The sequence below is a fragment of the Sinohyriopsis cumingii genome, unplaced genomic scaffold (assembly GCF_028554795.1).
Source record: "Sinohyriopsis cumingii isolate HCF-2022 unplaced genomic scaffold, ASM2855479v2 utg000131l, whole genome shotgun sequence".
Lineage (NCBI taxonomy): Eukaryota > Metazoa > Mollusca > Bivalvia > Unionida > Unionidae > Sinohyriopsis > Sinohyriopsis cumingii.
Genome location: NW_028315872.1, coordinates 1520973 through 1544442, shown reverse-complemented (window position 1 = coordinate 1544442; position 23470 = coordinate 1520973). Strand labels below are relative to the sequence as shown.

Below are 23470 nucleotides of genomic sequence, written 5' to 3'. Positions count from 1 at the left end.
CCTTTACGGTTAATATTAGTGATTTACAGATAAACTTTCATACAGATTTTTCTTCATAAGAAAGAGCACCAAATTTATATGGACTGCATCACGTCACCCATGTTAAGTTGGATAGCCAATATCTTATAGGTGGCATTGCTGGATGTTTTCATGTTTTCACATCCCATAGACAAAGTTCCTGTTGCTTAGATACATATCTTAATTACATTGAATACATTTGATTCATTAAACTGAATCTTAGTGCCTTTCTTGTATTTCAGGAAGAGGATTACTATCTTGCTCCTTGTATGCTCCATCAGGCAACACCTCAAAAAATTATCTCCCCTGAATCAGATCCAGAAGTTGGAAATACTTCAGTCCTTTGTTTCGTGTGCACAGCAAAGTTTCTACCACCACCTGTGTTCCATAGGCTTATTGGCGCATGCTTAACACACTGGCCCATCGCCAAACAAAGGTCTCAGAATTTAATCTTCTGTGGCTGCTGTGTGTTTGATCTTGACGATGTTCACCAAATGACCTTGCACTTCAGGGACTATGTCATCTTTACTCGAGTGAAAGGATTTGGAGTGATAAATATGCATCAGTCTTCAGAGGTTTGCAGTAAAGTAAAAACTTTTATCTCCAAGAATCTGTCAAGGATTATTGGAAACTTGGGCCAGAGCCTGCAGTTTGAGCTACATGTTCAGTGCCCTAATGCAGATCCAGAAAGTCTTGAAGGCCTGATTGCTGTGTCAAAACTTCAAAGAAGTGAAAAAGTACGCTGTGATTCCCATGAAAATAGTCATATTCTTGAGTCAAAAAATCTGCTAAAATTCTGGTTTGAGGACAAGGTGAGTACAAGTAGCGTAGTTATCATAAGGTCACCCAAAGGTAACAATTTTAAGATCTACCCAAAGGTAACAATTTTAAGATCTACCCAAAGGTAACAATTTTAAGATCTACCCAAAGGTAACAATTTTAAGATCTACCCAAAAATAACACCTATTGATTCCAGCAAATATTTTGTTCTTTATCAAAACATTGCTGGGTGAAGGGCAAGGTGAGTAATAGCAGAGATGTTACATGTTAATAAGGGGCCTCGAGTGGTCTAAAGCGCTCTCCATTACGGATCATTGCCATCCCACCTCTGCCTGCGTGGATTCGAGTCTCGGATTTGGCCAATGTGGGTATGTGAGAAAGCTTGCCAGTAGTTTCTCATGGATCAGTGGTTCTTTCCAGGGTTTTCCCAGGTTCTTCCTCCACCATTAATACTGGCTGCCATGTATAGCCTATCATGTGCTGAAAAATGGCGTTAAACCACACAAAACCAACCAACATGTTAATAACTATAAGAACCCTTCTTGATGAATTCCATGGAGCCCATCAGTATTCATGTTGGCTTTACAGTAATCCATCAATCTATTTATCCAATTGCCAGTCATTTGGTCATTATTTACAGTGGTTATTGCCAAATATTCTCTGTCTCCTTCCATAACAACCAAATTTTACCAGAAATTTTTGGAATTAAATAAAATTAGGCATACAGCACTATATTGATGAGACCTTGAATAAGTTTGATTTCCTGTGTTCCATGACATTTGCAGGAGTTAGATCCCCTTACCAATCATGCTAGCTTTGGTTGTCACTAATGTTACCAAATGCCTGACATTTTGTATTGTGTCCATGCTGTAACTTTGGTTTGTGTGATGAAACAAATTGTTGATATTGAACTTACTATTGGTCTACAGTAAGTTTAGTCTTCAGCGTTTCATGACATTATTTATAGGAATCATACACATTCATTTCTCAGCATTACACGAGATTGTTTATAGGAGTCAAGGAAATTCATTTATCTGCATTACATGAGATTATTTATCTCTGCCTTACCTGAAATTATTTATAGGAGTCATGCAAATTCAGTTCTCAACATTACATGAGATGATTTATAGGTGTCATGCAAATTCAGTTCTTAGCATTACATGAGATGATTTATAGGTGTCGTGTAAATTCAGTTCTTAGCATTACATAAGATAATTTATAGTTGTCTTGTAAATTCAGTTCTTAGCATTACATGAGATGATTTGTAGGTGTCATGAAAATTCAGTTTTTAGCATTACATGAGATCATTTATAGGAGTCATGTAAATTCAGTTCTCATTGTTACATGAGATCATTTATAAGTGTCATGCAAATTCAGTTCTTAGCATTACATGAGATAATTTATAGGTGTCTTGTAAATTCAGTTCTCAGCATTACATGAGATGATTTATAGGAGTCATGTAAATTCAGTTCTTAGCATTACATGAGATCATTTATAGGAGTCATGTAAATTCAATTCTCATTGTTACATGGGATCATAGGAGGGAGTCAAGTAAATTCCTTTCTCAACATTACATGAGATCATTTATAGGAGTCATGCAAATTCATTTCTCATTGTTACATAGATCGTTTAAAGGAATTCAGTTCTCAGCATTACACAAGATCATTTATAGGAGTCATGTAAATTCAATTCTCATTGTTACATGGGATCATAGGAGGGAGTCAAGTAAATTCCTTTCTCAACATTACATGAGATCATTTATAGGAGTCATGTAAATTCAGTTCTCATTGTTACATAGATCATTTAAAGGAATTCAGTTCTCAGCATTACACGAGATCATTTACAGGAGTCATGTAAATTCAATTCTCATTGTTACATGGGATCATAGGAGGGAGTCAAGTAAATTCCTTTCTCAACATTACATGAGATCATTTATAGGAGTCATGTAAATTCAGTTCTCATTGTTACATAGATCATTTAAAGGAATTCAGTTCTCAGCATTACACGAGATCATTTACAGGAGTCATGTAAATTCAATTCTCATTGTTACATGGGATCATAGGAGGGAGTCAAGTAAATTCCTTTCTCAACATTACATGAGATCATTTATAGGAGTCATGTAAATTCATTTCTCATTGTTACATGAAATCACTTATAGGAGTCATGTAATTTCAGTTCTCATTGTTACATGGGATCATAGGCGGGAGTCAAGTAAATTAATTCCTCAACATTACATGAGATTATTTATAGGAGTCATGTAAATTCAGTTCTTATTGTTACATGGGATAACAGGAGGGAGTCAAGTAAATTCCTTTCTCAACAGTACATGAGATTATTTATAGGAGTCATGTAAATTCACTTCTTGTTGTCACATGAGGTCATTTATAGGAGTCGCCTAAATTCAGTTCTCATTGTTACATGGGATCATCAAGTAAATTCCTTTCTCAGCATTACATGAGATTATGTATAGGAGTCAGGCATATTCAGTTCTCAGCATTACATGAGATCATTTATTGGAGTCTAGCATATTCAGTTCTTAGCATTACATGAGATCATTTATTGCTGTCATGCAGATTAAACTATGGTTTTATGTTGATAAAGCTTTGAATAACTTTGATTTATAGTGTTCTTAGGCATAATTTCCTAGACTTATCACCCCTGATTGTACATAATTCACAGAATTAGTTTTTCCAGCAATTCTGTTGGATAGCTCTCTTGTATTTTAACCCAGTTTAGCATTGTAACTTTATAGTGTAGACAGTTATTGCCCCTGATTTCCCAGCATGCTTTGATTTCCTTACCATTGTATCATTATGGTGTACTGATGTGAACTTATCATTGAGAAAGTTATTGTCCCTGACTACCCAGAATGCTTTGATTTCCAAAGCATTGTAACATTATGGTGTAATGATGTGACCTTATCATTCAGAAAGTTATTGCCCCATATTACCAAGAATGCTTTGATTTCCATACCATTGTAACATTATCTTGTACTGATGGGACCTTATCATTGAGAAAGCTATTGCCCCTGATTACCCAGCATGCTTTGATTTCCTTACCATTGTAACTTATGGTGTACTGATATGACCTTATCATTGAGAAAGTTATTGCCCCTGATTGCACAGACATCTTTGATTTCCATAGCATTGTAACATTATGGTGTACTGATGGGACCTTATCATTGAGAAAGTTATTGCCCCAGATTACCCAGCATGCTTTGATTTCCATAGCTTTGTAACATTATGGTGTACTGATGAGACCATATCATTGAGAAAGTTATTGCCTCTGATCACCCAGAATGCTTTGATTTCCATAGCATTGTTACATTATGGTGTACTGATATGACCTTATCATTGAAAAAGTTATTGCCCCTGATTACCCAGAATGCTTTGATTTCCGTAGCATTCTAACATTGTGGTGTACTAATGAGACCATATCATTGAGAAAGTTCTTGCCCCTGATTGCACAGCATGCTTTCATTTCCTTACCATTCTAACATTATGGTGTATTGACAGGACCTTATCATTGAGAAAGTTATTACCCATCATGCTTTGATTTCCATTGCATTGTAACATTATGGTGTGCTGATGACCTTATCCTTGAGAAAGTTATTGCCCCTGATTACCCAGCATGCTTTGATTTCCTTACCATTGTAACATTATGGTGTACTGATGGGACCTTATCATCGGGAAAGTTATTACCCAGCATGCTTTAATTTCCATAACATTGTAACATTATGGTGTACTGATGAAACCTTATCATTGAGAAAGTTATTGCCCTTGATTACACAGCATGCTTTGATTTCCGTAGCATTGTAACATTTCGGTGTACTGATGGGACCTTATCATTGAGAAAGTTATTGCCCCAGATTACCCAGCATGCTTTGATTTCCATAGCATTGTAACATTATGGTGTACTGATGAGACCATATCATTGAGAAAGTTATTGCCCCTGATTACCCAGAATGGTTTGATTTCCATCGCATTGTTACATTATGGTGTACTAATGAGACCATATCATTGAGAAAGTTATTGCCCCTGATTGCACAGCATGCTTTAATTTCCTTTCCATTGTAACATTATGGTGTATTGACAGGACCTTATCATTACCCATCACGCTTTGATCTCCATTGCATTGTAACATTATGGTGTGTTGATGACCTTATCCTTGAGAAAGTTATTGCCCCTGATTACCCAGCATGCTTTGATTTCCATAGCATTATAAAATTATGGTGTACTGATGTGACCTTATCATTGAGAAAGTTATTGCCCCTGATTACCCAGAAATCTTTGATTTCCATAGCATTGTAACATTTTGATGTACTGATGAGATCTTATCATTGAGAAAGTTATTGCCCCTGATTACCCAGCATACTTTGATTTCCACAGCATTGCAACATTATGGTGTACTGATGGGACCTTATCATTGAGAAAGTTATTGCCCCTGATTACCCAGCATGCTTTGATTTTCTTACCATTGTAACATTATGGTGCACTGATGGGACCTTATCATGGGGAAAGTTATTACCCAGCACGCTTTGACTTCCATAGCATTGTAACAGTATGGTTTACTGATGTGACCTTATCATTGAGAAAGTTATTGCCCCTGATTACCCAGAATGCTTTGATTTCCATAGCATTGTTACATTATGGTGCACTGGTACAACCTTATCATTGAGAAAGTTATTGCCCCTGATTGCCCAGCATGCTTTGATTTCCATAGCATTGTGACATTATGGTGCACTGGTACAACCTTATCATTGAGAAAGTTATTGCTCCTGATTACACAGCATGCTTTGATTTCCATAGCATTGCAACATTATGGTGTACTGATGTGACCTGATCATTGAGAAATTTATTGCCCCTGATTACCCAGCATGCTTTGATTTCCAATGCATTGTAACATTATGGTGTACTGATGGGACCTTATCATGGGGAAGGTTATTACCCAGCATGCTTTAATTTCCATAACATTGTAACATTATGGTGTACTGATGAAACCTTATCATTGAGAAAGTTATTGCCCCTGATTACACAGCATGCTTTGATTTCCTTACCATTGTAACATTATGGTGTACTGATGAGACTTTATCACTGAGAAAGTTATTGCCCCTGTTTACCCAGCATGCTTTCATTTCCTTAGCATTGCAACATTATGGTGTACTGATGAAACCTTATCATTGAGAAAGTTATTGCCCCTGATTACACAGCATGCTTTAATTTCCATAGCATTGTAACATTATGGTGTACTCATGGGATCTTATCATTGAGAATGTTATTGCCCCAGATTACCCAGCATGCTTTGATTTCCATAGCATTGTTACATTATGGTGTACTGATGAGACCTTATCATTTAGTATCTTATTGCCCCTGATTACCCAGAATGCTTCGATTTCCATAGCATTCTAACATTATGGAGTACTGATGAGACCATGTCATTGAGAAAGTTATTGCACCTGATTACCCAGAATGCTTTCATATCCATAGCAACAATTACATTACGGTGTACTGATGAGACCTGATCATTTAGTATCTTATTGCCCCTGATTACCCAGAATGCTTCGATTTCCATAGCATTCTAACATTATGGTGTACTGATGAGACCATATCATTGAGAAAGTTATTGCCCCTGATTGCACAGCATGCTTTGATTTCCTTGCCGTTGTAACATTATAGTGTATTGACAGAAACTTATCATTGTGAAAGTTATTACCCATATTGCTTTGATTTCCATAGCATTGTAACATTATGGTGTACTGATGACCTTATTGTTGAGAAAGTTATTGCCCCTGATTACTCAGCATCCTTTGATTTTGTTACCATTGTAACATTATGGTGTACTGATGGGACCTTATCATGGAAAAAGTTATTACCAAGCATGCTTTGATTTCCATAGTATTGTAACATTATGGTGTACTGATGAAACCTTATCATTGAGAAAGTTATTGCCCCTGATTACACAGCATGCTTTGATTTCCTTACCATTGTAACATTATGATGTCCTGATGTGACCGTATCATTGAGAAAGTTATTGCCCCTGATTACACAGCATACTTTGATTTCCATACCATTGTAACATTATGGTGTACTGATGGGACCTTATCATTGAGAAAGTTATTGCCCCTGATTATCCAGAATGCTTTGATTTCCTTACCATTGTAATATTATGGTGTACTGATTGGACCTTATCATTGAGAAAGTTATTGTCCCTGATTACCCAGGATGCTTTGATTTCCTTACCATTGTAATATTTTGATGCACTGATGGAACCTTGTTATGGAGAAAGTTATTACCCAGCATGCTTTGATTTCCAACCTTATCACTGAGAAAGTTATTGCCCCTGATTACTCAGCATGCTTTGATTTCCTTACCGTTGTATCATTATGGTGTAATGATGGGACCTTACGATTGAGAAAGTTATTGCTCCTGTTTACCCAGCATGCTTTGATTTCCTTAGCATTGTAATATTATGTTGTACTGATGTGACCTTATCCTTGAGAAAGTTATCGCTCCTGATTTCCCAGCATGCTTTGATTTCCATAGCATTGTAACATTATGGTGTACTGATGGGACCTTATCAATGAGATAGTTATTGCTCCTGATTTCCCAGCATTCTTTGATTTACTTACCATTATAACATTATGGTGTACTGATGGGACCTTATCATTGAGAAAGTTATTGCCCCAGATTACCCAGCATGCTTTGATTTCCATAGCATTGTTACATTATGGTGTACTGATGAGACCTTATCATTGAGAAAGTTATTGCCCCTGATTACCCAGAATGCTTTGATTTCCATAGCATTGTAACATTATGGTGTACTGATGATACCATATCATTGAGAAAGTTCTTGCCCCTGATTGCTCAGCATGCTTTCATTTCCTTACCATTGTAACATTATAGTGTATTGACACGACCTTATCATTGAGAAAGTTATTGCCCCTAATTACCCAGCATGCTTTGATTTCCTTACCATTGTAACATTATGGTGTAATGATGGGACCTTATCATTGAGAAAGTTATTGCCCCTGTTTACCCAGCATGCTTTGATTTCCGTAACATTGTAACATTATGGTGTACTGATGTGACCCTATCATTGAGAAAGTTATTGTCCCTGATTACCCAGCATGCTTTAATTTCCTTATCATCGTAACATTATGGTGCACTGTTTGGACCTTATCATGGAAAAAGTTATTACCCAGCATGCTTTGATTTCCATAGCATTGTAACATTATGGTGTACTGATGAGACCTTATCATTGAGAAATTTATTGCCCCTGATTACCCAGCATGCTTTGATTTCCTTACCATTGTAACATTATGGTGTACTGATGGGACCTTATGAGTGAGAAAGTTATTGCCCCTGATTACACTGCATTTTTTGATTCCCATGGCACAACATTAGTAAAATAATGCTGGATTACAACCCCATTGGTCATGCCCATTGCATGGATGAAACCTTGAATGAGTTCAGCTGGTACATGCCACATTAGTTAGAGTAGCTAAACTGGCTCTTCTGAATTGCATCTTACACGCAATCTCTTTTGACACTCAATTTAGGCCAACACAAGTATACTGTGTGTAGGTGACATAGACTTGGCAATATTACTACATTTGTTCCTGTTTACTGCATGGTAAGTTACATGTTCATGATTGAGGCACATTTTTAAAGAAATTAGTCCTATATTTTGTTTAACTTAATATAATTTTTAATGTTCTTTTGCATTTCAACTTTTTGCTTTAAAGCATAACTAGAAGGATTTTGCATGTGTAAATATAATATTCTCAATGATAAGGTCCCATCAGTACACCATAATGTTACAATGGTAAGGAAATCAAAGCATGCTGGGTAATCAGGGGCAATAACTTTCTCAATGATAAGGTCTCATCAATACAACATAATGTTACAATGCTATGGAAATCAAGTAGTTTTTGATTGCATCTTTCCAAGATTTTTTGGGATATTAATGTAAAGGTATCAGTTTTTTATCATTTCAAAAGGTATTAAATTACAGCGATCATCAACTAAATCATTCAGAACTTAAATGTCTGTTTTATTTCCAGGATTTATATTTATGGAATTTTATGGGTGAAACAAAATCTAAAAACTGACAGATAAATACTCATTTGGATTTTACAGGTCCTCTATCCCAATTCGATACTTCCAAAATAAAAGCTCTCCAAAAACTGTTTTTATGAGCTTACCAATTCCTTCCTCCCTAAATTCCAAATGTTCTTCATATTTTTGAGTACAGTTGTATTGACTAGGTTTTGCCATGGTCCATCCTTCTTTTCCAATAATCCTTTAACCCATCTTTCCTTAATATACCTAATGAATAAATAAATGTGGATCATATTTAATCTTCCCTCATTCTTCATAGCTACTAGAATATCATGTTTAATTATCTCTGTGTTCACCCCATACAAACTTAAATAAGGTATGGTTTAGTTCTGCTTCAGTCTTTGCTGATTGATGTGGAAGTTCTGAACAAATATGTGTGAATATGGACAGAATAAGAGTTTTTACAGCAATTACCTTAACTACTACTGAAACATGCCTTCTACTCCAGCTTGCCGAAATTTGATATTTTCCTTTGTTGGTTGCTTCTTATATTTAATTTCCACCCTTTGTTGTAAGTCTAGAGTACAATTGATCCCAATGAGTGTTAACTGGAAGAAAACCAGTTTAGTTCTATATCATGACATATGTTTTGATAACAAAATTTATTGTTTCCAATTCAAATAGCATTTGTTTTTGTTATGTTACATTTAAGTCCAGATAATTGAAAAAAACTCTTGTAAGATATTCATAGTTGCTATAAGGGATTCATCTAATAGAATGAAAGCATCATCTGACCTAATTTATACTTACTGACATCAAAAGATGAGTCCCTGTAATCTGCATTTTGCTTTACATTTATAGCTAAAACCTCAATATTGATAATACATAAAGCTCAATGACATCCTCATTCAAGTCTAAAAGATGATGATATATTTCATTATTTATAACACAGCCTTTTAGAGTTATTACAAAACAGACTAAACCACTTAAAAATAGAATCATCAAAGGTAAAAGATTATAAAGCTTTTCTCCTAAAGTTCCAGGTAGTTGAGTCGAAGGCTTTTTTAAGTATATAATAATAAACCATATATTTTTACATTCTCTAGTTTATCCGTAATATCATATGAGAGCCTGATATTTTCTCCAACTAGGTAATGATTTTGACTTATTTCCATGTGTTACTTACATTTAATATATAATGTATGTTTGATTTTGGTCCATAGTTGAGGGTAGAGTTTTTTTTACCTGATTTTTGTCATGCTCATAAGATAATTGAGTTCCCTGTCTAGTCATGTTTACAGATTTAGAAGGCTTTACCACTGAGATTATTGAGGACATTGTTGCAACTGTGATTAAGGAACTGTATCGACAATATTATGACTGTGATTATTAAGGAACATTATCGACAATGTAACAACTGTGATTATTAAGGAATGTTATTGACAATGATATGACTGATTATTAAGGAACTTTATCTACAATGTTACAACTGGGATTATAAAGGAATGTTATTGACAATGTTACAACTGGGATTATTAAAGAATGTTATTGACAATGTTACAACTGTGATTATAAAGGAATGTTATTGACATTGTTACAACTGTGATTATAAAGGTACATTATTGACAATGATATGACTGATTATTAAGGAACTTTATCCACAATGTTACAGCTGGGATTATAAAGGAATGTTATTGACAATGTTACAACTGGGATTATTAAGGAATGTTATTGACAATGTTACAGCTGTGATTATAAAGGAATGTTATTGACAATGATATGACTGATTATTAAGGAACTTTATCCACAATGTTACAACTGGGATTATAAAGGAATGTTATTGACAATGTTACAACTGGGATTATTAAGGAATGTTATTGACAATGTTACAACTGTGATTATAAAGGAATGTTATTGACAATGATATGACTGATTATTAAGGAACTTTATCTACAATGTTACAACTGGGATTATAAAGGAATGTTATTGACAATGTTACAACTGGGATTATTAAAGAATGTTATTGACAATGTTACAACTGTGATTATAAAGGAATGTTATTGACAATGTTACAACTGTGATTATAAAGGAACATTATTGACAATGATATGACTGATTATTAAGGAACTTTATCCACAATGTTACAACTGGGATTATAAAGGAATGTTATTGACAATGTTACAACTGTGATTATAAAGGAATGTTATTGACAATGTTACAACTGTAATTATAAAGGAACATTATTGACAATGATATGACTGATTATTAAGGAACTTTATCCACAATGTTACAACTGGGATTATAAAGGAATGTTATTGACAATGTTACAGCTGGGATTATTAAGAAATGTTTTTGACAATGTTACAACTGTGATTATAAAGGAATGTTATTGACAATGTTACAGCTGTGATTAATAAGGAATGTTATTGACAATGTTACAACTGTGATTATAAAGGAATGTTATTGACAATGTTACAACTGTAATTATAAAGGAACATTATTGACAATGATATGACTGATTTTTAAGGAACTTTATCTACAATGTTACAACTGGGATTATAAAGGAATGTTATTGACAATGTTACAACTGGGGTTATTAAGGAATGTTACTGACAATGTTACAACTGTGATTATAAAGGAACATTATTGACAATGATATGACTGATTATTAAGGAACTTTATCCACAATGTTACAACTGGGATTATAAAGGAATGTTATTGACAATGTTACAACTGGGATTATTAAGGAATGTTATTGACAATGTTACAACTGTGATTATAAAGGAATGTTATTGACAGTGTTACAACTGTGATTATAAAGGAACATTATTGACAATGATATGACTGATTATTAAGGAACTTTATCCACAATGTTACATCTGGGATTATAAAGGAATGTTATTGACAATGTTACAACTGGCATTATTAAGGAATGTTATTGACAATGTTACAACTGGGATTATTAAGAAATGTTATTGACAATGTTATGACTGATTATTAAGGAACGTTATCGAAAATTTGGTAACTGGGATTATTAAAGGAACTTTAGAGACAATGTTATGATTGTGATTATTGAAGGGACTTATTATCAACCTTGGAATCATATGGCAGAGTCATTACATTTGCCCTATATACTCAACAGTCTTAGAAAAATACGGCAGAGTCCTTAGACAGTCATCTCTATTGTAGGATTTCTTTCTTCAAGGATTGCATCATTTGGACAGCAGGGATTGATTATTCCTGTTCCAACATGAGTGGTGGTCACAATTTCAAATATAATGGCGGTAAATACCACCAAAAAAATTGATTAAAAAGAATAATAGTTTTAAAATGGTTTCTTCTGTACTTTTCAGGAACCATCTTATGCAGGATGTAAGTATATATTTATCTCATTATACGCTTTAATGCAGCAATAAATTTTGAGGCCTTAGTTTAGAATAATATGTTTCCATTTAGGTGTAAAACTTCATCTGGATGTTTTAGTTTCTTGTTCTTTTCTTTTCATTTAGCTCATCAGATTTTAAAGTTGAGTGAACTTCTGGAATGGTAATGTATATAGTTTGAATTCATGAGTAAACTGTCATCTGTCACCATTTGCTTTATCCACTTCTCAAAAAACACACTGGAGCAACGTAAACCCACATTTAGAGTTTCAATTTGCCATGAAGTCATTCCACCCATAAGTATAACAGCCATGAAATCATTCAGCCTTTATAACAGATATGAAATCATTCAGTCTTTAAATATAACAGCTATGAAGTCATTCAAACTGTAAACATAACAGCCATGAAGTCATTCAGTCTTTAACATAACAGTCATGAAGTCATGAAGTCTTTAAACATAACAGCCATGAAGTCATTAAGTCTTTTAACGTAACAACCATGAAGTCATTCAAACTTTAAACACAACAGCCCTGAAGTCATTCAAACTTTAAACACAACAGCCCTGAAGTCATTCAAACTTTAAACATAACAGTCATGAAGTCATTCAAACTTTAAACATAACAGTCATGAAGCCATTCAGTCTTTAACATAATAATAATAATAATAATAATAATGCTTTATTTATAGAGGGTGACTCATTAGTCAGGACTATTCTCCCATGAGGCCCTCTAAAGAGAGTATAACAATGAACATTATATGAAGATAGCAATAATTACTGTTTATTTTAACATTTTTGGTATTAAAATACTAAACATGTTAAAATAAACAGTAATTATTTAAACATAACAGCCATGAAGTCGTTCAGCCCTTAAACATAACAGCCATGAAGTCATTCAGCCTTTAAGCATAATAGCTATGTAGAAAAAAAGGAAAACTTTTGTCATCTTTTATTGCTGAAAACTGCTCCAGATATTTTGACCAACTTTGACAGATTTCATCAGATGTTACATACGATTATAAGCAGTCATCCAAGGTGGCCAGTAATATTACAGATAATTTGTTTAAAATCTGTAGAAAATCTCGGGAAGAGTTAATCAAAGTTTGAGAGAACACACCCAGGCATGAAGATCTCAGAATTTGAGAGAATGCGTCCAGGCATGATGAAGTCTCTGAATTGAGGGAATGCATCCAGACATGAAGATCTCTCTGAATTGACAGAATGCATCCAGACATGATGATCTCTCTGAATTTGAGAGAATTCATCCAGACATGAAGATCTCTCTGAATTTGACAGAATGCATCCAGGGATGAAGATCTCTTTGAATTTGAGAGAATGCATCCAGGCATAACGATCTCGCTCTGAATTTGAGAGAATGCATCCAGACACGAAGATCTCTCTGAATTTGAGAAAATTCATCGCATGAAGATCTCTTTGAACTTAAGAGAATGCATCCAGGCATGACAGTCTCTCTGAATTTGAGAGAATGCGTCCAGACATGATGATCTCTTTGAATTTGAGAGAATGCATCCAGGCCAGAAGATCTCTTTGAATTTGAGAGACTGCATCCAGGCATGAAGATCTCTCTGAATTTGAGAGAATGCATCCAGACATGATGATCTCTCTGAATTTGAGAGAATGCATGATCTCTCTGAATTTGAGAGAATGCATCCGGGCATGAAGATTTCTCTGAATTTGAGAGAATGCATCCAGGCATGAAGATCACTCTGAATTTGAGAGAATGCATCCAGGCATGAAGATCTCTCAGTATTTGAGAGAATGCATGATCTCTCTGAATTTGAGACAAAGCATCCAGACATGATGATCTCTCTGAATTTGAGAGAATGCATCCAGGCATGAAGATCTCTCTGAACTTGAGAGAATGCATGATCTCTCTGAATTTGAGAGAATGCATCCAGGCATGAAGATCTCTCAGTATTTGAGAGAGGCATGATCTCTCTGAATTTGATACAATGCATCCTGGCATGAATATCTCTCTGAATTTGAGAGAAAGCATTCAGGCATGATGATCTCTCTGAATCTGAGAGATTGCATCTATGCCTGAAGATCTCTCTGAATTTGAGAGAATGCATCCAGGCATGAAGATCTCTGAATTTGAGAGAAAGCATTCAGGCATGATGATGTCTCTGAATTTAAGAGATTGCATCTATGCATGAAGATCTCTCTGAATTTGAGAGAATGCATTCAGGCATGATGGTCTCTCTGAATTTGAGAGAATGCATCTATGCATGATCTCTCTGAATTTGAGAGAAAGCATTCAGGCATGATGATCTCTCTGAATTTGAGAGAATGCATCCAGGCATGAAGATCTCTGAATTTGAGAGAAAGCATTCAGGCATGATGATGTCTCTGAATTTAAGAGATTGCATCTATGCATGAAGATCTCTCTGAATTTGAGAGAATGCATTCAGGCATGATGGTCTCTCTGAATTTGAGAGAATGCATCTATGCATGATCTCTCTGAATTTGAGAGAAAGCATTCAGGCATGATGATCTCTCTGAATTTGAGAGAATGCATCCAGGCATGAACATCTCTCTGAATTTAAGAAAAAGCATTCAGGCATGATAATCTCTCTGAATTTGAGAGATTGCATCTATGATCTCTCAGAATTTGAGAGAAAGCATTCAGGCATGATGATCTCTCTGAATTTGAGAGAAAGCATCCAGGCATGAAGATCTCTCTGAATTTGAGAGAAAGCATTCAGGCATGATGATCTCTCTGAATTTGAGAGAATGCATCCAGGCATGATAATCTTTCTGAATGTGAGAGAATGCGTCCAGGCATGAAGAACACTCAGACTTAGAGAGAATTCATCCTGGCATGATGATCTCTCTGAATTTGAGAGAATGCATCCAGGCATGAAGAGCACTCTGAATTTGAGATAATGTATCCAGGCATGAAGATCTCACTGAATTTGTGAGAAAGCATTCAGGCATGATGATCTCTCTCAATGTGAGGGAATGCATACAGGCATGAAGAACACTCTGACTTTGAGAGAATTCACCCTTGCATGACGATCTGTGAATTTGAGAGAATGCATCCAAGCATCACAAGCTCTCTGAATTTGAGAGAATGCATATAGGCATGAAGATCTCTAAAGGTTTCTTAAATAACACATAAGCATCATTTTATGTCATGACTTTATTAAGAGTAGAAAACAATGGTTTTAAACACCATAGTAGTGAAAGGGGACGATTCAGCGTCAATGGGAATTAGCATTACAGAACCCCCTGGGACTGTTTAGCGTCAATGGAAATTTAACATTAACCACCCTGGGACTGTTTAGCGTCTATGTAAATTTAACATGGACGAAAAACCCTGGGACTGTTTAGCGTCAAGGGAAATTAACATTGGAAATAGATTTTGGGACTGTTGAGCGTCAAGGGGAATTGAACATGGGAATATGGGACTGTATAGCGTCAAGGGAATTTAAACAGGGTGGGACTGTATAGCGTCAAGGGAAATTTAACATGGGATTTTTATTTCTTTTAAAAAAAAAAATAAAAAAAAAAGAGGGTTGGCAATTGAAAGTCATTCTCTTTTCGAGAGCTATGAGTGGCCCTGTAAAGGGCCTTTGGATTTATGTTAATATGCCCTTAACATAAAGGGCATCTGCGGCATCTTCTTGTCCTCAAGCTGCGTCTTACTCGAGGGCCATAAATCAGTGTCCTCTTGAGGCATCCTTGTCTCTCCATGTACACTCTTCGTATCCACAGACTGGTGTCTAACTTGTGGACAACTGTCCACTTGGATCAGACATACATTAGCATGTCCGTCCTAAACATCATTGAAGAAACAAGGGTGGATGATTCAACTGTGGTCCACATCTTGAGGCGCCGAGAACAGGTGAATCAATGCAGTGAATTGCGCTTATTTATAGGGGTAGGAAGGATTGAAATGGATTGAGTTCATTGACCAATCCAAACACGCGTTACAAAATTCAGTCAGTCCGCATCCAATCGGAAGAGAGCAGTCTGTGACGTCACGTGGTCTATATAGATTCGCTAGCACCTGTGTGCAGTCAATCGATGCGAGACAGTGATTCAACATGACGGAAACTCAGAAAACGATCCATTGGGGTGCACCAGCAGTGGAGACCGCCCAAGGGAACCCGGACTTACTTTCAGAAGAGGTAAATTGGGATTTTGTGGATTTTCTTACCTCGCAAGAATTTGTTCCGGAACCTTCGTCTCCTTCTTCATTACCGCAAGTGGAGAATTTTAGACAGAGACAGAAAGAAGAATTGGAGAAATTTATACAACGATAAAAGGAAGCGGAACAAGCTTTTCTCCTACAGCAACAGCAGCAAGAAGAAGAGGTAAGAAAAAAACAAGAAGAAGAAGAAGTAGCAGCAAAGAAACAAGAGGGTGAAAGTCAAACCGTCACGGTACTGTTGGACATTTTAGCGGAGTTAAGAAGTCTGAAACAAATGTATCAGACTTCTTTATCACGACCGAAGAGAATACGACCTTCCCGAGCTAAACATGCCAACCCTGTGACTAAGCCTACCATACCACCCTTAGTGATTTCAACCAAATCATCATCATCAGAAGTAGGCCTCGGCCGTGGCAAAGGCTTAAGGCAGTTAAAGTTGATTGCTTAAACTCACCCCTACACCAAAAAAGGCCCTTTTCAGGGCCATCCACGTCTCTCGAAAAGAGATACACTTTCAATTGCCAATAACTCAAAAAAGAAACAAACCATTTTACCCCTATAGTACTTGTATATGAGCGCGTGAGTGTAGCTTCTTATTTTAAAATCAAAACTCAAAGACACTTACCTTATATAATTAATGTATTCTTTTCTCAATAGTTACAATCCAATTCACAATTCACAACAGAAAACTTTAAAAAGTTCATAGACTTCTTCTATCTCATTGCTTACTCTCTCTGTTTTTTCAATTTCTTCACCTTCTCAATCTTTTCCTCTTCTTCCTCCTCACTTTCTTCCCTTCTTCTTTTCTTCTCATGTTTCTTTTTCTTCACCTGGCTGCTTTCTTCCTCTGAAGAATCCCTCTCTTCTTCTGAAGAATCCCTCTCTTCTTCTGACTCCTCTTGTTTCTTTTTTGGGCAATCTGGAGACCAATGTCCTTTTTCTTGACAATAATAACAGGTATCTGGACTTTTGTCTTTTCTAGCACCTTTTTTTCTTTTTTGATGGTCTGGACACTCTGAAGACCAATGCCCTTTTTTCTGACAGATATAGCAAGTATCTTGACTTTTATCTCGAAAGGAAGGAGAGTAGTCCGTCGGCTGGTCTGAAGAGAATTTTCTAATGACTCCTCGCAAAGCTCTGATGAAACGTTCGATTTGGCTAGTCTCTTCCATCGTTGTGCTCGGTTAGAGAGTGAAATGAATAGTGAAAGGACAAGACACACAACCTTTTATATATGCTGGTCTGCCATGACTATAAATTAACCCATGGTGTTTAAACTTTAGTCATTTGACGTTTTTCACTCAAGATGAAACGATCCTATTCATTCGAGAAGAACGAAGTAGAAAGTAAGAGGCAGAAACGTGATCTATCGCCTCGTACCAGGGCTGAAATCTTGGCACAAATTCATGCCAGTGATTTTGAAGAGGACATGAGTGAACCAGAATCCGAACCCTCTAAACAAAGTTCACCACCCTTAGTTAACCCTGAAAAGTACTATTCCATTCGAGAGACGGAAAAGCGCTCCTCTAGAAAATTTAGAACCACGGCTTACAAATACACAGTGAAGTTTAAAGATTTCAAGTCCGAAGTACCGTTAGAGAAGGCAGAAGGGTTCATCACTGGGGTGTGGGATTCTTTGCTCACCTCACTCAAGCGACAATGTCAACCCAAAGAACACGATCGCTTGAGACTTTCCATACAACACGACGGTTTGAAATTCCCGTTTGGATTGAGTTTAGCAGACCCGCAGAACTAACTGTTTCCAAAGTCATGGACAAGATTCAACACGTGCAACAATCTAATGACCAGTGTTTGACATCACCGATGGAAAAGCCACACTGGACATGACCCACGTCTCTCCTCAAGGGACCGGACAACGCAATAAGGTGTTACTGGTGAACGACCTTCGCAGCACCAAAAAGAGTCTCGTCCAAATTCACAATTCTCAAGACCAGATGTGTTTAGCCCGAGCCATCGTGGTGGGACGAACCTATGCTGACAAGAACGACACGGTAGAATGGAAACGAACCTGGAAAACTATTCAACAATCCGACCGAGCCAAACAACGAAATGAAGCAGAACTCCTGTTACAACAAGCCGGACTGTCCAAAGACACACCCTGTGGCATTCCTGAGATACAAAAATTGCAAGATGTCCTAGCTCCACTCTACACCTTGAAAGTGCACCCTCAAGAAGTGCGTGGGCCTCTGTTGTTTCGAGGCCAAGACTTTAAGGACGGAAAATACATTCATGTCTATTATCATGATGACCATTTCGATAGCATTACCAGTATCAATGCATTCCTGGGATATGGTTATTACTGTGAGAAATGTGACCATGGTTATAATAATCGAGAGCAACACAAACATTGCGGATTGAAATGCTCAGGATGTTTGGCCTCTCCACCCTGTCTGAGCGAAGGACAAGAAAGAGTATATTGTCCTGCTTGTCTGCGCACGTTTGTCAGCCCTGCCTGTTACCAACAACTTCTGAAGATGCAAGGTTCACAGCAAAAAAGTGCTTGTCAACTCCTGAGATTGTGCCCTACGTGTGGACAAGGCATACGTACCAATAATGCCAAGACACACATATGTTCAGGAAAGAAAAAATGTCCAATTTGTCACCACATCGTGGACTTGGAACGCCAATGCTACGTGCAAAAATACCAACCCCCACCAGAGAAAGAGGACGGTCACAAGAAGAAAGGCAATTTCATCTTTTTCGATTTTGAATGCATGCAAGAGACCGGCATTCACATTCCTAATTTTTGCATGGCTCATCGAGCGTGCGAGAAGTGCATTCAAGAACTTATCTTCAGTCATTGCCCTCACTGCAGCAAGATTCCTGGAGGATGTGAAAAAATCTTTCGGGGACCGAACACACTAGCCGATTTCGCTCGATGGGTCTTAGACCCCATCGACAAGACGTGGATCCAAGAGGACATCGAACGTTACGGAGATTGTCATCGTCATGCCACGGTGATGGCTCACAATTTCTCCGGATACGATGGACAGTTTCTTCTCAGATACTATACGCAACAAGGCACCGAACGTCCTAAAGTGCCTTTGAACGGAACCAAAATTTTCATGCAAGTGGGACAAGTACAGTTTAAAGATTCGATGAGCTATTTGGCCATGCCTTTGAGTCGAATGCCTAAAACGTTTGGAATGACAGAAATGGCTAAAGGGTGCTTCCCACACTTTTTCAATACGGAAGCCAATCAACACGCCGTTCTACCCCATTTACCTGAGGCTCACTATTACGACCCCGACAACATGCGTACCGAACAACGAGAAGCTTTCTACGCTTGGTACCAGGCTCATGCCTCCGACCCTTTCGACTTTCAGGAAGAAATGCTAAAGTATTGTCGTTCCGACGTGGATATTTTACGGCGTTGCTGTGGAAAATTTCGAGAACTGTTCATAGAACACGGAGGGGTCGATCCTTTGAAAGAAGCTTGTACCATTGCCAAAGCGTGTTCCTTAGTGTACCGGCAACGATTCATGCCTGAAAACACCGTGGCTGTCATCAGTCCTCAAACGACCAACTATGTCAAACGTCAATACTCGGTCAAAGTCCTACGCTGGTTACATTACTTGTGCGACAAGGAAGACAAGAGGATTCAGCATGCCCGCAACGGAGGAGGCGAAAAGACCATCGGAACGCATTCGGTCGATGGCTGGGACTTAGAAAACCCCAAGATCGTGTACGAGTTTAACGGTTGCTTATTTCACGGATGTCCCGTCTGTTATCCTGACCGTGGTACTAAAAATCAGCTTTTACAACGAACCATGGAAGACTTGTACCAGGCCACTTGTCAGCGATGCCTAAAGTTAGAACAGGAAGGATACCAAGTGGTGGAAATGTGGGAACACGAATACGATCACCGTTTGAAAACCGATCCCGAGTTTAAACGCCTCGTGGAAAGTTACCAGTTCATGGACCCGCTGAACCCGAGGGATAGTTTGTACGGAGGAAGGACCAATGCCACCTGTTTGCTGTACCAAGCCGACGAAGAGAAAGGAGAAGAAATGAAATACTTGGACGTGTGTTAGCTGTATCCCTACGTGTGCAAATATTGTCGCTTTCCTGTAGGGCACCCACAATTGCTTACGGAACACATCGACCTGAAAAACATTCGACAATACGAAGGTCTGATCAAGTGTAAAGTTTTGCCGCCCACAGACTTGTACCATCCCGTGTTACCTCACCATTGCCAAGGCAAACTGATGTTTCCTTTGTGCCGTACTTGTGCCGAAACGTGCAACCAAGGTCAGCCTTGTCAGCACACCCAGGAAGAACGTGCCTTGACGGGGACGTGGGTTAGCGTGGAATTGTTCAAAGCTCTGGCCATGTGATACCAACTGTTAGAAGTGTACGAAATTTGCCACTTTCCCAAGACACAACAATACCACAAGGGTGACCCCACGCAGAAAGGCATTTTCGCCGACTACGTGGATGCCTTTTTGAAACTGAAGCAAGAAGCCAGTGGCTATCCGTCCTGGTGTCACACTCCCGAAGACCAAAAGACATTCAAAGAGAAATACTATGAACAAGAAGGCATCCCTTTAGACCACATCGAGAAAAACGAAGGCAGGCGATCGTTTGCCAAAGTGATGTTAAATTGTTTGTGGGGTAAAATGGCACAACGCCCGTGTTTACCCAAGACGGAATATTTGACAGAACCTTCCCGCTACTTCCAGATGATTCACGACAAAACCAAATACATGAAACACGTGGACGTTGATCTTGGTCAATTACGAAGAAGATCTGGACTTTGTGCAAGACGACCCTTTTGGAAATGTCATCATTGCAGCTTACGTGACAGCTCATGCTCGCTTAAAATTGTACGAAGCTTTAGAACTGTTAGGGGAACGCGTCCTGTACTTTGACACGGACAGTTGCATTTACATTCATCACCCGAGTCAACAGCACCCTGACATCGAAGGAGACCGTTTAGGAGCCTGGACAGACGAGCATCCCGACGACAAGATTCTAAGTTTCGCCAGTGGTGGTCCTAAAAATTACAGTTACGAATACCGGGACCCACAAGGAGAAGTGCACACGACGTGCAAAGTGAAAGGATTGACTCAGAATTATCGTACCAGTCGTGTGGTCAACTTTGGGGTATTGAAAAAAGACTTGCAATCTGGAGAGGATGAACATTTTAAAGTGACCACCTATCAACCGAACAAGATTGTACGTTTACCCACTCACCACATCGTCAGTCGACCCTTGGAAAAAGTCTATCAAGTCGTGTACCAGAAGCGAGTGCGACTTCCCAATCATTTCACCTTGCCGTATGGAGACGTCGGTATTGGTCTGCATATAAAAAGGAACCCTAGGCAAGATCGATAGTTCATTGTGACTACCAAGACCAAGCGAACAAGATGAATACTTTGAAAGAGACATCGTTCCAGTTTGGGGATTGTAAAAAAGTTGTATCTTCCTCTAGTGTGACTAGTATTCGATGGATATGACCCAGGCATTGTGACGAAAATGTCCGGAAGGAAACTGCGATTGTCCATGTGGTTACCATTGTAATTGCGTAACGGAGTTTGCAGACGAGTGCGATTGTGAGCCTTGCGATGGGTACGATGCTGTACGTTGTGACCTTAGCGATGCCGTAAGGCATCACGGGAACTTTGTTCTCACTACCCCTATCATGGAAAGTGATGCTGTGCGTGTCAAACCTGAGGGATGCGAAAGTGATGCCGCTTGTCCTCTTGGACATTTTACTAGGTTTCGTTTTAAAGGGGGATGTTCACCTTCACATCTACCCCCCTACGGATGTCATCCAGCCCTGAGCAAACTCCTGTCCATGTCACCCAACCCTCATTGAAACGAACCTGTGAAAGACAAATATTCGTTTCCTGTGCGTTTGTTGGAATACTGCGACTTTGAAAATCGTCTTCAGTCGTTCAAAGGAAAATGGCCTAAGTATCTGGGAGGCCCGACCCCCGAAGAATTAGCCAGAGCAGGATTTTTCTACTTGGGCGAAGGAGATAAAGTCAAGTGCTTCAGTTGCGGTGTGTCACTTCACCACTGGGAACCGCAAGATTCGGCCTACGTAGAACATGCTTGATGGTCACCGAATTGTCATTACTTACCCTTAGTGGGACCGAGACATTGAAGTAACTTACCATAATCTGTTCATGGATACTTTACACGAGAACATTCGTGCTTTGCCTGTGGAGTTGAGAGAACGCATTTACCGAGAGCTGGTCAAAATGCAAGTCAAACGTAAAGAACAATTGCATCCGTTACGTCACCAGATGTTTAATCACTGGTACCTGAATGCTGTAAAAGGACTGACTCAGTTGAAAGTGTTCCATTGGACAGACATTGATCAACAACCCCCTGGTTTCAAAAATGATTAGTTTGTTATTGACGATTCTATCTACTACAATGTAAACGTACTGCATCGAATTCCAGAGGAAGAGTTAACGAATTACTGACATCTTTTACACAATGTCAACTTGGTGAAAGAGGAAACTTCTGAACGAATTGTAATGTGTAAATTAGTGACTAAACGATTTAAATTTGGCACTGAAGTAAAACCATGTCTGTGCAAACGGTACATTTCTTCTGTCAGACAAAAGAGGATTTAGTATGACCTGTTTATGGATACTTTACAAGAGAACATTCGTGCTTTGCCTGTGGAGTTGAAAGAACGCATTTACCGAGAGCTGGTCAAAATACAAGTCAAACGTAAAGAACAGTTGCATCCGTTACATCACCAGATCTTTAACCACTGGTACCTGAATGGTATAAGAGAACTGATTCGTCAGAAATTGTTTCAGTGGTCAGACCTTGTTCAATACTTCAAGCCCCCGATGATCCACGTGTTGATCATTTTGGTTAGTTCGAGATTCACCTAGTACAACACATTGAGGAAGACAAGGTAAAGGATTACCGACATATTTTACGTGGAATCTACTCAGCGGAAGAGGAAACTTCTAAACGAAGTCTGACGTTTTGGTTACAGTATGCAACATTTAAATTCCCCACTGGAGAACGAAGATCTCTGGCTAGAAAGTACATGTATTGTTTC

The 23470-nt window shown here is 38.1% G+C and overlaps 1 protein-coding gene across 4 annotated transcripts in view; it reads left to right on the top strand.

Moving 5' to 3' along the window:
- LOC149774812 (uncharacterized) overlaps positions 1-23470 on the top strand; it is a 113499-nt gene that overhangs the window by 68407 nt on the left and 21622 nt on the right. For all 4 annotated transcript variants that reach the window (XM_089944733.1, XM_089944735.1, XM_089944736.1 and 1 more), the window contains 2 exons: positions 261-830; positions 12212-12230. In XM_089944733.1, the coding sequence (XP_089800859.1) occupies positions 261-830; positions 12212-12230 (589 nt within the window). The remainder of the gene's footprint in view (positions 1-260; positions 831-12211; positions 12231-23470) is intronic.